The sequence below is a fragment of the Oncorhynchus kisutch genome, linkage group LG9, assembly GCF_002021735.2.
Source record: "Oncorhynchus kisutch isolate 150728-3 linkage group LG9, Okis_V2, whole genome shotgun sequence".
NCBI classification, from domain to species: Eukaryota; Metazoa; Chordata; class Actinopteri; order Salmoniformes; family Salmonidae; genus Oncorhynchus; species Oncorhynchus kisutch.
In genome coordinates this window covers 25,971,338-25,986,763 of record NC_034182.2, presented here as the reverse complement: position 1 = coordinate 25,986,763, position 15,426 = coordinate 25,971,338, and the positions used below count along the sequence as shown (strand labels likewise).

The following is a 15,426-nucleotide window of genomic DNA, read 5'->3' as shown; positions in this document are numbered from 1 at the left end:
TCAGCTCATTCTTCCCGGTCTTGAGGTAAAGCGTAACACTGATCTTAGATCAGCACATAGGAACTTTACCATTCTACTTAGGCCTACCATTTGAGCTCACAGATGCCTCTGCCCTGTCATCATCTTGAATGTGCCCATATAGGGAATGAAACTCATGTCACGGTGTAGAGCAATAAACCTGATTATAAGTTGAATATGTTGTCTTATTTTATCATCTTAGTTTCATCTGCACTGAAAATATATTACGAAATCATTTCAGAACCAGGACATCAAGGGTTACGTTTTTGAAAGATATCAAACCATGTAATTACACAGTAAAGACGTTCAGATGATACGTTGCACTTCCATGGCTAACCACAGGGTGGAAGTGCAGGCAAGGTTTTGGTCTCTACTTGACAGTCAGATGGCATTTGGCCCCGTCTGTTCTCTTGGCGAGCGCGGCTCCACTGTAAGCAATAGTGTGTGGCCACCGAGGTGCCTGTCGTCCGCGATGCCCTGCACATCGTCAAATCAAACGGCTCTTTCAACTGTTGGTATTGGAAGTTATTGCTTAGACTATACTTCCCAAACAATGTCAAAGCACAGAGAGAACCATCTTGTTGGGAGTCTGTGTAATAGCCAGGGCTATAGGCCTTGGGATGTATGTCATCATTAGAATGACATTCATTCTGTCTTTATACACGTTTCAGCATTGTCAAATAAACGTTATTATACGGTAGTAATGAGAGAGTAGAGACCTATCATTTTCTTTCAGAAAATCACATAAGTGGGCTACCACGTTTGTGAACATGAAGAAATACACACTGGGGGCGCTCGAGCCCTTTCACAAACTCTCTCACCCCCCAAAAAAATCGCAGCATTTGTCATGCATGATAGTGTGAATGAGCGACTGTTTGTTGGAGTCTGCGAACAGATGAAGTAGAGGGAGGGAGAGGGTGGGTCGCTTTTGCGTGTTTGAAAAGGACAGAAAATATCGACAGCTATCATAACACTGTACATAGCCATAATATGACATTTGAAATGTCTATTCCTCTGAAATTTGAGTGTAATGTTTACTGTTCATTTTTGATTGATTATTTCACTTTTTGTTTTATTTATTTCATTTGCCTTGTCAATGTAAACATATGTTTCCCATTCCAATAAAGCCCGTTGAATTGAGTTTAAACCTGAGTTTACCCCACAGGTGGAGGAGGGGTTATATGTAAATTGAGGGAGGGCTAAAACCGACTCCACCAGAAGAAGAAAAAGCTGAAAGAGAATTCCAATCCATTAGTGCGCCTGCCTGCTAGTCAGAAGATGGGGATTTTTTTCATTCGAACATACACCTCCCCTTTCCCAAACAAGCAGTCAGTCTGTCAATGTGCTCCGAGCGTTAGGCAAGTCAAACGAGTGGGATTTTGAACTAGTGAGACGGGGGACATATCGAATGGAAACCATTGGAAGCTATCCAGATTCCAAATGACTCGCCACATCAGACAGGCGAGTCTATAACATACGAAGATGAGTTAAAGTTCGATTTATTATTCAAAGTTTTATTCTGCTCTTGTTCGTCTGGTAAGGGCTGAAGTTGAATAGGCTGGAGATCTTTCTAGTCCAGTGTTTTGATGTGTTATGTGATAAATTGATTGCTGGATTTGTCAACACCACCTGAGTTCGTTTGTTTGAATTGCCAGTCTCATTTACAAATCGTTTGGGAAAGGATATTGATTTACTCACTGGAAGAGAAGAGAAAGGACGCGCAGTTTGGATCAAACCGTGCAATGACAAATCCACCGACCAGCGAGCATCAACACGTCCTTCTGATGGAGCTACTGTTCTAAACCGGGGGGGAAAGACTCTTCTATTTTTAAACACAGCATTTGCGCTCATGTCTCGAATCTTTTGAAACTACAATTTATTTATCGGAGTAAAAACTCAAAAGAAAATAAGACGTAGAAAGGAATGGGAGAGAAACCGAAGAGAATCGGCGCAGAGAACAAGGGAACATTGTTTGGAAAACACAATTATAGGAAACACCAACACGCAACAGAAAATAGCTCTCCTCGAGCGCCTATCAAATCCGGATAGAAATCGATTCAACGGGAGTTATTTTTTTGTGGAAGAAGGGGAGTGGTGCTCAAGACATTGAACACAGCTAGAGCAACTTTCTCTGCCGTAGTTGTCAATTACTACATTGTGTGCTCTATTATTCGTTTTATATCCATGCGGTTGCCCAAGGCACGATATTTCCTCCTCACGCATTGAGTGACTCACCTATAGTTTACACGGCCATAGCCTTTGTTTGGACAGCACCCCATCTACATCCTCATAGAAAATATACCATTTATTTTTAAATGGGGTTAAATCATAGGGGTTGTGGAGTTGCAATGGCGTGTCGGAGAAGTGGGAGTAAACTGGGATTTGTGCTGATATTCTTACTGGATTTACTGGGAACGGCGGTGAGCAACATGGAGCCTATCTACTGGAATTCATTGAACAAAAGGTATGTCGGAAGTAAAGTTGTGCAGCCTATGGGATTACTTTGCAGTGGTTTGTAAACGATAATTATAGGCCTATCTTTATAATGTGGAGAAAGCTCTCAATGAAGTTTGGAGAGGGAGGGTGTGTAATAGCGACTTCAGCTCTCTCTCTCTCTCTCCATTGTCGAGTTATCCAAGGCTAAAGGCGGCGTGGGCTTTTACGTGGCCCAGACTCGTAAATGCCCGTTTGTATTGAGTGTGTGTGTTGAGGGATTTTAAGACAAAATTTCGAAGAAAACGCGTTTTCCTTTCGATGCTTATCGAATGGCCTGCATTTTTATCATTCCCAAATGTTTCTCCCATATAGCATATCAATTGCAACCACCCATTGAAATCAATATTGTTCAAAGTGACAATTTTCATCTAGTTGTTACATTGTAATTAATTTAGATAGGACTACATAAACGTTTGGCTATTGTCATGCAAACCATTTATGGGTAGGGTTGAGTTGAAGCTACAGGCAGTAGCAGGGTTCCCCAACTGGCTGTTGTTGCATTTATTATATAAAATACTTAAAAACACCAGGAAATAAGCTCCACGTGATTAGAATTTTGTACATCTGTTCCCAAGTATTCCACGCATAATAGAGACCCGTGATGTATGCAAATGTTACCAAGGTTAAAACATTTGAGTTTTAGTCAAATATATCTGTTTGAGGTTCTTGCTGTCAATTTACAAATGATTTGTAAATATGTTCCTGCACCCGACCATCCCCTAAGAAAAAATCGGGCCGTGGCTAAATCTATTTCAGGGATGGGCAACTTTGATTGGGGTAGGGGACACAACAAGTCTGAATTTATCATGAGGGGGCTCGAGTTGCTTCCAGTCTGCATACCCACCACATGTGCAGTTTTAAGAGCTCAATTCTACTCATTTTGCCATGGGGCATAGAGAAAATATTGCAGTTTTTAAGCAAGTTTGCTGTAATTCTACTCATTTTTCCATGGGCAGAGAGGAAAATGAAGTGTTTTTAATATGATCTCTGAGTGATAAAACAATATTAATCTTAGTAGCCTAATCTAGACACTGTGTAGCCTTGTAGACCAAATTGGCACTGATTAACAATAAAGAGACTGCCTGCTCATAACACATTCAAATCATTTGCAATTTCCCTGTGTAAAAAGGAAAGTCCGTTGTAGGTGAGAAATGCCATTTAAAACACCTCCCATTTCCCACTCTGACTAACGACCGAGACCACCTTACCTCCATTTCCTCACACCTCCACCAATTTCCATGCGTCTGAATTGACACCTGGTGGCGATTCTGTGTGTGGTAGGTAACCTACTCCAAACCTTGAGACTCCATAGCTGGTCTGGAACGGAATGTAGGTTATGCGCAGCAGTGCAGCTATTAGGCCGGGCTACAGATGCCGAGGGCTGTTTTAAGACGAATAGGCTTTTAATGCCTCCATGTGGTCGTCGGCTACTCCGGGGCCTATCTTCAATTCGACAGATGCTGCAACAAGGGGGATCTAATTCTGCGCGGCTCTGCCATTGTAGCTCTTGGCATAAGCCTCTAATGAGGGACTGCGTCCCAAATGGCACCCTATTCCCTTTGTATAGGGAATAGGGTGCAATTTGAGATGCACATGGGTCTTTGTCAGTGGTGGGCGTCGTAATCTGATTGGTGCCTCTGCCTTGGACACGGGAGGGTAGTTTTCACTGAAGGAGTGTATGCTCTGTTGATAGGGTGTCGTGTGATTTGATTCTAATTTAATAGACTTGCCACTTTACTTGTTAGTTCTGTTACCTCCATTTGTGAGGTAAGTAAGTCCTATGCCTCGGACTAGAGCTAATTGATAACCGCGGTGACTTTCACACTAGCTACTTCACACTAGTTACTGTTTCACACTTTAACATTTTCCCTGTGCCCACTCAGGTCATGGAAAGAGACAATCTTAGGCGAAGTAGACACAAAGTTTCCGCACACAATTATTGCCTTGTAATTTTCCTCAGTTAAATCATGGAAGGCGTGTTCTTACATGGTTAATACAATGTGATTTACACAAGTTGTTACAAGTTAACAAGTGTCTACGGAAATAATCATCCCCCCACACACATACGCACACGCACACTATATTTCTTGTATTCTGTCAAAATGATCACGCTCTGGTATCTAAAGCCAGGACAAATCAGTAAATTCATGCTGAAGTGCATGCATGGTTCACATTTTGGGTTTGGAGCAAATGCACTGGCAACTGTAGTTTAGGGTGTCCAACTGCACCTTGTCCTTCCTCGCCCTCTGCCCTTCTCTCCCTCTCTCCGCTTGTCAGTGTCTTCTTCAAGTCACATTTTTCTGTTGCCTCGTTCGTTCTCCCATTGTACCTATCGCTCTCGTTCTCTCTCATTTTATGCCTCTTTTTCTTTCTTTAATAGCTCAGACACGCCGATATGATTGTCAAACGTACTGCTGACAGTACTTAGCACATCTGAATCAGTGTTGACAGTCCATTTCTTTTGTGTTCACACAGCAAAGACCTTGAAGTCGTGAGCCACTCAGCCTTGTTAAATGAAAATACTCCTAATCAGAAGATGGCAGTAGTGTTGTTTGGGCAATACATGTCCTTGTGTGTTTCTTAGTTTAAGGCAGGGGTTGGAACAAAAAATATTTTGCAATTGTTTTGTTCTGAATAGAACCATTATTATTTTCTTTCCGTTCTGTTCTGATCAACAAAATATTAGTTCTGAAGCCGTTCAAACCCCCTAAAAAGTAAGGGTTTATTGTTCCTTTTTAAACCTCTGAAATATATATATATTTTTACATTTAGCTCGACATTAAATGACTTCACCAATCAGTGCGGTTAGAGAAGCTAGCTATGGAGAGGGCCAGCTATAGTTGTTTACATGCATTGATTGGACAGACAAGTGTAGGGCGCGAGATGCGACTGACATTTTGCTGGTGGGGAGAGTGTGGAGGCGGTAGAGGAGACTTGGCTTGAAGCGCTGGACATCTTGTTATGACACGCCTTATCTGAATTATAGCTCGGAAGAGCGGCTTCTATGATGGAACTTTGAATGTGCTTGAACTTCTGAGAGTTGTCTTAACGTTGAACCACAGCTAGCTAGCTAACAAGCTTGTGTGCAGACCTGCACCAGAATTCAAATAACACGGCTTGCCTTTTTTGTAGTTAATAAATCCAATGTGAAGCATGACAACTTTAACTAGCATTGAAACGTTAATCCATTCTTATAAAATCTCTCTCTCTCTCATTTCTGATTCATGCTTGTAATGTCAGTAGACTACAGGGCTCCCGAGGGGTGTGGTGGTCTAAGACACTGCATCTCAGTGCAAGAGGTGTCACTGCAGTACCTGGTTTAAATCAAGCTGCATCACATCCGGCTGTGATTGGGAGTCCCATAGGGCTGCGCACAATTGGCCCAGCGTAGTTCACGTTTGGCCAGGGTAGGCCGTCATTGTTAAGAATTTGTTTTTAACTGACTTGCCTAGTTAAATAAAGGTTAAATAAAAATATATATTTTTAAAAAATACAGTAGCTTATGCCTCAGAGGGGGAGGGGCAAAGATGTTCAGCTAACAGTAGTGCTGAGGGTTTAACAAGTGTTGGTTATTTTCAGTTTTTTAAACAACTCATTGACCAACGTCGGTTCAATTATTTGAATTCCATTTAGTTTTTTTTCTTTCTGTGGGCTCAATGTGAACATTGCACATTTCTCTAGAGATAAATCGGATCAAGCCCGAACTGTGCGATGTAATTGTCCTTTCCAACACACCAATATTCTACATAGTTTAGCGCAGAAAATGTGGTAATTAACTACAATGACCGTAGTCCATTGCGTGCCTACTTGTCTGGTCTGTGTGTTTCTTTTACGCCTGCTACGTAAGAGAGACAGAAGAATGTAGAGGGATAGAGAGAAGTTGCTTCACAAGGTATCTCAACCTGAAAATACATGATCTAAGTGATTGATAGTTGGTATTCAGCAGTCATAACACTATGCCTTATTTACTCTGAAGAAATACTAAAATAGTAATTTTGTCAGACCGCATAGGCAGCAGCTCTATAGAGATGAGATGACTTGGAATTAAATGATAAAGTCATCAAATGAAATATGTTTGAAAAGTCATGTGAATACATTTTAGTCATTTAGCAAACACTCTTATCCAGAGCAACTCACACTAGTGAGTGCATACATTTTCAAATCAAATTTGTCACATCCACATGTTGAGCAGATCTTATATAGCGAAATGCTTGTGTTTCTAGCTACAACAGTGCAGTAATATCTAACATGTAATATCTAACAATAGGCACAATCAAAGTAAAGGAATATAGAGTTGAAGTCTGAAGTTTACATACACCTTAGCCAAATACCATTTTTTTTAAATCTGTTTTTCACAATACCTGACATTTAATCCTAGTAAAACATGTCCTGTCTTAGGTCAGGTAGGATCACCACTTTATTTTAAGAATGTGAAATGTCAGAATAATAGTAGAGAGAATTATTTATTTAAGCTTTTATTTCTTTCATCACATTCCCAGTGGGTCAGAAGTTTACATACACTCAATTAGTATTTGGTAGCATTGCCTTTAAATTGTTTAACTTGGGTAAAACATTTTGGATAGCCTTCCACAAGCTTCCCATAATAAGTTGGGTGAATTTTGCCCCATTCCTCCTGACAGAGCCGGTGTAACTGAGTCAGTTTTGTAGGCCTCCTTGCTCACACACACTTTAACAGTTCTGCCCACAAATTTTCTATAGGTTTGAGGTCAGGGCTTTGTGATGGCCACTCCAATACCTTGACTTTGTTGTCCTTAGGCCATTTTGCCACAACTTTGGAAGTATGCTTGGGGTCATTGTCCATTTGGAAGACCCATTTGCGACCAAGCTTTAACTTCCTGACTGATGTTGCTTCAATATATCCACATAATTTCCCTACCTCATGATGCCATCTATTTAGTGAAGTTCACCAGTCCCTCCTGCAGCAAAGCACCCCCACAACATGATGCTGCCATCCCCGTGCTTCACGGTTGGGATGGTGTTCTTCGGGTTGCAGGCATCCCCCTTTATCCTCAACATAACGATGGTCAGTATGGCCAAACAGTTCTATTTTTGTTTCGTCAGACCAGAGGACATTTCTCCAAAAGTACGATCTTTGTCCCCATGTGCAGTTGCAAACCGTAGTCTGGCTTTTTTATGGCGGTTTTGGAGCAGTGGCTTCTTCCTTGCAGAGCAGCCTTTCAGGTTACGTCAATATAGGACTTGTTTTACTGTAGATATAGATACTTTTGTACCTATTTCCTCCAGCATCTTCACAAGGTCTTTTGCTGTTGTTCTGGGATTGATTTGCACTTTAATACGTTAATCTCTAGGAGACAGAATGCGTCTCCTTCCTGAGCGGTATGACGGCTGCGTGGTCCCATGGTGTTTATACTTGCGTACTATTGTTTGTACAGATGAACGTGGTACCTTCAGGCATTTGGAAATTGCTCCCAAGGATGAACCAGACTTGAGGTCTACAGTGTTTTTTTTAGGTCTTGGCTGATTTACTTTGATTTTCCCATGATGTCAAGCAAAGAGGCACTGAGTTTGAAGTTAGGCTTTGAAATACATCCACAGGTACACCTCCAATTGACTCAAATTATGTCAATTATTCTGTCAGAAGCTTCTAATGCCATGACATAATTTTCTGGAATTTTCCAAGCTGTTTAAAGGCACAGTCCACTTAATGTATGTAAACTTCTGACCCACTGGAATTGTGATCCAGTGAATGATAAGTGAAATAATCTGTCTGTAACAATTATTGGAAAAATGACTTGTGTCGTGCACAAAGTAGATGTCCTAACCGACTTGACAAAACCTATAGTTTGTTAACAAGACATTTGTGGAGTGGTTGAAGAACAAGTTTTAATGACTCCAACCTCAGTGTATGTAAACTTCCGACTTCAACTGTATAGATATTTGGACGAGCAACGGCATAGACTAAGATACAGTTGAATAGGATAGAATACAGACGAGTAATGCAAAATATGTAAACATTATTAAAGTGGCCAGTGATTTCAAGTCTATGTTTGGAGGCTGCTTCCCTATAATCTGCAAGTGATGGCTATTTAACAGACTGATGGCCTTGAGAAGATAGAAGCTGTTTTTCAGTATCTCGGTCCCAGCTTTGATGCACCTGTACTGTTCTGGATGATAGCGGGGCGAACAGGCGGTGGCTCAGGTAGTTTTTGACCTTCCTTTGACATTGGGTGCTGTAGATGTCCTGGAGGGCAGGTAGCTTGCCCCCGTGATGCGTTGGGAGACCGGAGCACCCTCTGGAGAGCCCTCTGGTTGCGGGCAGTGCAGTTGCCGTACCAGGCGGTGATACAGCCTGACAGGCTTTTCATACTGGTCCCCCGTGGGGGAAAAAAACACAACTCCTTTTGGCTCCCCACACGGGGGATCGTGCTCTCTGATTGGCTCAAAGCCAAGTTGTTGGCCACTGATGAGCATTGCAATTCTACAAGTAGAAACGTCAGGTTTGTCACCACCGGGTCGGCACTCAACAGGTAGCGCTTTTGTTCTAGCAAGAGAAGGAACGGCCTCCCACTGTGGTAAGTACATATCGGCAGACTACACTCTTAGAAAAAAAAGTCCCCTTAGGAGAACCCTTTTTGGTTCCATTTAGAACCCTTTCTACAGAGAGACCCAAAAGGGGTTTTACCTGGAACCAAAAAGGGTTCTACTATGGGGACAGCCGAGGAAACCCTTTTAGGTTCCTGAAAGCAAAAAAAAATTCCTAAGACTGTTTTCAAATCAAATCAAATGTATTTATATAGCCCTTCGTACATCAGCTGATATCTCAAAGTGCTGTACAGAAACCCAGTCTAGAACCCCAAACAGCAAGCAATGCAGGTGTTGAAGTACGTTGGCTAGGAAAAACTCCCTAGAAAGGCCAAAACCTAGGAAGAAACCTAGAGAGGAACCAGGCTATGAGGGGTGGCCAGTCCTCTTCTGGCTGTGCCGGGTGGAGATTATAACAGAACATGGCCAAGATGTTCAAATGTTCATAAATGACCAGCATGGTCAAATAATAGGTCTGGGACAGGTAGCACGTCCGGTGAACAGGTCAGGATTCCATAGCCGCAGGCAGAACAGTTTTGGCAGTGAGATTCTCTGTGTGTTTTATGCGCATGTCTATTTCCATCCTTTAGTCCATTCCTCTCTTATCTCTCTCCCTCCTACCCGCCATAACTGCATATGGGGACACTGAGGTGCAGACCTCTGTATTTTTGGGGGAAATTGTTTATATTGTTATTTTCATTAAATTTGGAAACTCAGTTGGGATCTCAACTTACTGTTGGATCTCAACTTACAACTTTCTACTATTCTAACTTAGAGTTGGCCGGTCCGGTGGCCGGACCTCACTAAAACTCTGGACCTGGTTACGGAGCTGCTCCATCTCTTCCTGTCATTTTCCACCGGCCCTCTCTTTCTGCCAGTCCTCCCAGACGTGGCAAATTAAAAACGTGTCCCATTCAGACGCTGAGTATACAGCTACACCGCAGGGAACACTGTGACTAAAGGTAGGATAGAGAAAGGAGGGAGGAGAGACAGATGGGGGGGGGGGGGGGTTGTAGAGAGGAGAGTGAGGTAAGGCTGGATTTATTAAAAGGGGTGGAATGGCTGGAACATAAGGGAATGTATGTGAAAAAAGGAGGAAGGGAGCGAGAGTGAGGGAAGGGGAAGAGGGGTTGGAGAGATGGGGAGAAAAAAAGTCAGGTGGGGTAGAGTGGGAGATAGTGAAGGAGGGAGATGGTGAAGTCTGGGAGGAGTAAGGGTGGAATCGATATGAGTTAAGACAAGTGCCAATACACGTTATACTTAAATTAACAGGAATTGAACCAGAACAATCGCCTTGGGAGAATCTCCCCGAGACATACAGGGCCTTCAGAAAGTATTCGTACCCCTCGACTTACTCCATATATATTTATTTCTCACCCATCTACACACAACACCCCATAATGACAAAGTGAAAATCATGTTTTTAGAAATTGTAGCACCCCTGTGTCAATACATTTACAAATCCTCTTTGGCAGTGAATACAGCTGTGAGTCTTTCTGGACAAGTCTAAGAGCTTTGCACACTGACGCTACATCGCTTTGTGCACAGGGATTTTGTCATGCTGAAACAGGAAAGGGCCTTCCCCAAACTGTTGCCAAAAGTTGGAAGCACGGAATTGTCTAGAACGTCGTTGTATTCTGTAGCGTTAAGATTTCCCTTCACTGGAACTAAAGGGCCTCGAACCATGAAAAACAGCCCCATATCATCATTCATCGTCAATCAAACTTTACAGTTGGCACTATGCATTGGGGCAGGTAGCGTTCTCCTGGCATCCGCCAAACCCAAATTCGTCTGTCGGACAACCAGACGGTGAAGCGGGATTCGTCACTCCAGAGAACGCGTTTGCTTGGCATTGCGCATGGTGATCTTAGGCTTGTGTGTGGCTCCTCGGCCATGGAAACCTATTTCATGAAGCTCCCGACGAACAGTTATTGTGCTGACGTTGCTTCCAGAGATAGTTTGGGATTCGGTAGTGAGTGTAGAAGCTGAGGACAGAGAATTTTGACGCGCTTCAGCACTTGGCAGTCCTGTTCTGAGATCTTGTGTGGCCTACCACTTTGCGGCTGAGCCGTTGTTGCTCGTAGGTGTTTCTCCTTCACAATAACAGCACTTACAGTCGACCTGGACAGCTGTAGCAGGGCAGAAATTGGACAAACTGACTTGTTGGAATGGTGGAATCCTATAATGGTGCCACGTTGAAAGTCACTGAGCTGTTCAGTAAGGCCATTCTACTGCCAATGTTTGTCTATGGAGAATCTATTACTGTGTGCTAGATTTTATACACCTGTCAGCAACGGGTGTGGCTGAAGTAGCTGAATCCACTCATTTGAAGGGGTGACCGCAGACCCCGCAGCAATGTTCCAACATGTAGTTGAAAGCCTTCCCAGAAGAGTGGAGGCTGTTATATCAGCAAAAGGGGAACCAACTCCATATTAATGCCCTTGATTTTGGAATGAGATGTTCAATGAGCCGTTGTCCACATACTTTTGGTCCTGTAGAGTGTGTTGTACAGCGTTTGTACATTATTAGGGCTTCAAGTAGCGATTGTGGTGAAACCCGGTTGTGTTTCTTCTGGTTCACTATTAGGATTCTTATTATACCGGTTCTTCTAGCTAGGAAGATTAACATGCAAATTCCCGTGAGATGGTATGGCCGAGGAGGGTGCCACTTCACATGATGTTAACGGCTCATCGCCCACACCTTATGCAATGCCATGCCAATTGGCCGCAAAGTGGCTCTACAACAGGTGATTGACATAGCAAACTTTGAAGGGTCATGCCCCTCACCCCATCTGACATAGAGTCCTGAAATTCGTAGTGTAGGACCCTCCTCTCACAAGGAACGAATTTGCCTCAAAGACCCATAAGGTCCGCGATGGATTTTCGGCCATTTTAGAATTTTGTGAAAAACCTTTAAATGATATTTTTCCGGAACGACTGGGCCGGTCTGGATGAACCTTGATATATGGAATCTATGGACCAAGGTCTCTAAACGCAATACTTTCCAGACTAATACAGGACGTCAAACAACATACCAACTTACCAGTAAACATTCATGTGGCTGTGGTCTGGTTCATTAATGCATATAAATCAGACAGAGATATTCGCGTTGTAACCAAACTTGGTACACATGTTCCAAACACTCGCTCAACATATGTGAGCATATTCAGATGGACCACACGGCGGTGCCATAACAGGCACATGTTTATCTCTCTTGATCTGTTTGACTCAGAGTGATGACATTTGGCACAAATGATAAGGGATATCAGTCATAAGGTTCGCCATGATGGCTATTCTACCATTTAAGAATGTTTTGTGACAAACACTTAACCTACATCTCATCCGGAACTGAGCTGATCTAAATAAACCTTGATAAATGGCATCTACGGACTAAGGCCTCTCTCAATGCAAGATTTCCCAGAGTAGTATGTCAAACAACATGGCCGCTACTGACAATAAACATTCACGTGGGTGTGGTCTGGCACATGAATGCATATAAATCAGACACGGATATTCGTACAGTAAATAAACGTGGCACGCGTGTTCCAAACACTGTCAAGACTCAACATATGCAGGCACATTCAGATCAACCACATTGTAGTGCTATAACGGTCACATGTTTTATATATTTTGATCTAATAATGGTAAGGGATATGAGTGTAGCTAATCTGTAAAGTATGGTTCAGTTTGGCCACATGGCGGATGCTGTAGGACAAAATCTTTCATGCAAGATCATTGGCTTATTGCGGCCATATTGTTTGAGTACGACTTGAAGATGTACATCCATAGACGCTATACACCAAAGTTTGTGCCGATCGGACTAGCGGTTCTGGAGAAGACAACATCATTACAAATCGTCCAAAATGTGCATATTGCATGATCTGTTACATTTTATGTTGCGATATTTGGCAAGTGTGGTAAAGAGTACAGAAGTATCTCATGGCAGGATGTTGTGTCCTATTTGTCCTGATGGTGGAACAGTGGCCCCACAGCTTGAACCCCAGAATTGCTGCCAGCAGATATATTATTTAATTTTTTATTATTCAACCTTGGTCAAGTTGGTTGTTGATCATTGATAGATAGCCATTTTGCTAGACAGATTGGCGGTTCTAGTGCTAAGAGCTTTGCACACCTCGATTGTACAATATTTACACATGATTCTTTTTTTAAATTCTTCAAGCTCATTGAACATTGCTAGACAGCCATTTTCAAGTCTTGACATAGTTTTTACATAAAATCGGCTTGAAGATCTGTAACTAGGCCACTCAGAAATTCTATGTTGTATATTTGGCCTTGTGTTTTAGGTTGTTGTCTTGCTGAAAAATTAATGTCTCCTAGCGTCTGTTGGAAAGCAGACTGGAACAGGTTTTCCTCTAGGATTTTCCCTGTGCTTAGCTCTATTCCATTTATTTTTATCCCCAAAAACTCCCTTGCCGATGATAAACATACCCATAACATGGTGCAGCCACCACCATGCTAACATATGAGTAGTACGAGTGATGTGTTGGATATTCCCCAAACATAACTTTATATCCTGAATATAAAGCGTTCATTTCTTTGCCACATTTTTTGCAGTAATTGCAAACAAGATGCATGTTTTGGAATATTTTTATTCTGTACAGGCTTCCTTCTTTTCACTTGCTAATTTAGGTTAGTATTGTGGAGTAACTACATTGTCCTTGATCCATCCTCAGTTTTTTCAGCCATTAAACTCTTAACTGTTTTAAAGTCACCTTTGGCCTCATGATGAAATCCCTGAGCGGTTTCCTTCCTCTATGGCAACTGAGAGGCGTCCTTCCTAACTATCTTTGTAGTGACTGGGTGTATTGATACACCATCCAATTAAGTGATAATGCCAGAGAAGCCGGTGTTAGGAGGATATATTGGCACGGGTGTTGTTAGGCCCGAGACGAAGTCAAGCCGTGCCAATATATCCTCCAAACACTGGCTTCGGGGGCAATATCACTTTTATACAATGGGTTACCAACATATTAACACTGGCTGGCAATGTTCTTATCCTTTGTTTGCTAGCTAGCCAACTACTGCTAACTTACAGTCACGTCAAACCGTGCAGACAAAACAACAACAGTAGCTGCGTTTGTTGAAGCTGTTTTCTAGTGACATTTATTTGCATACTTCCATAACAATGAGCTGCGATTTTTTTAATATTTTATCTGGCATAGAAAATGTGCTCTCTCGTCAGGACACTGTAGTTCAGAGCCAACAACACAGCTAACACAATCAAGCTGGAAAGACTGCAAACTAGCTGCACGTTGATTCGTTTGACCTTTTTTCAATTGACATTTCTTTGTATATATCCATAAAAAGGATTCATGATTTCGACTGGCTGAGAAACGCTGCCTGTCTGTCTCATCCTGACTCCCGACCCCTAAACATTCATTACTATGGGACAGCTGGAGATCGAATTTGAATATTGAAACAGTGTTGCAAATGTCAGCGAGACAGACAGCAAGGTTTATACAAATCTCCGCTGTTGAAAACTAAATGTTAGTCTAAAAGAAATGTGAGAATTTCTTGATGATTTTTATAGTGGAGATCAAGTTTATAACTTCCCTGTCAGGGCTGATGAGACAGTGGATTGCGTAGTCAGGTGGAACAGAGTTAATAGCCATTTTAACGTCATAGATTTAGCTGGTGGTAACTTGTGGAATAGACACCGGCTGTAATGCGCGTTTAACCAATCAGCATTCAGGATTAGACCCACCCATTGTAAAAAGTTAATTAATAACTTCACTATGCTGAAATGGATATTCAATGTCTGCTTTTTTATGTTTTACCCATCTACCAATAGGTGCCCTTCTTTGCGAGGCATTGGAAAACCTCTCTGGTCTTTGTGGTTGAATCTGTGTTTGAAAGTCACTACTCGACTAAAAGACCTTATAGATAATTGTATGTGTGGGGTACAGAGATGAGGAGGTCATTAAAAAAATCATGTTAAACACTATTTTTGCACACAGAGTCCATGCAACTTATTATGTGACTTGTTAAGCAAATGTTTACTCCTGAACTTATTTAAGCTTGCCATAACAAAGGGGTTGAATACTTATTGACTCAAGACATTTCAGCTTTTCATTTTTTATTAATTTGTAAAAACATAATTCCACTTTGATATTAAGGGGTATTGTGTGTTGGCCCGTGACACAAAATCTCAATTGCATTCATTTTAAATTAGGTGTGAATACTTTCTGACGGCACTATACATTACCCTTATCCTAGAACACACACACATCCTTCATCCTTATCCCAGCATCTCCCATTATCAACTACACACTGGGCTAATGAAAGATCGAATCTGTTATTACTCTCTGTTAGGAGGGGAAGAGGAAGG

The 15,426-nt window shown here is 42.0% G+C and overlaps 1 protein-coding gene across 1 annotated transcript in view; it reads left to right on the top strand.

Moving 5' to 3' along the window:
• Window positions 1-1,259: 1,259 nt before the first annotated feature.
• efnb3b (ephrin-B3b) overlaps window positions 1,260-15,426 on the top strand; it is a 90,780-nt gene continuing 76,613 nt past the window's right edge. Inside the window, 1 exon segment of the mRNA XM_020491470.2 lies at window positions 1,260-2,482. Coding sequence (XP_020347059.1) covers window positions 2,334-2,482 — 149 coding nt within the window. The 5' untranslated portion in view covers window positions 1,260-2,333.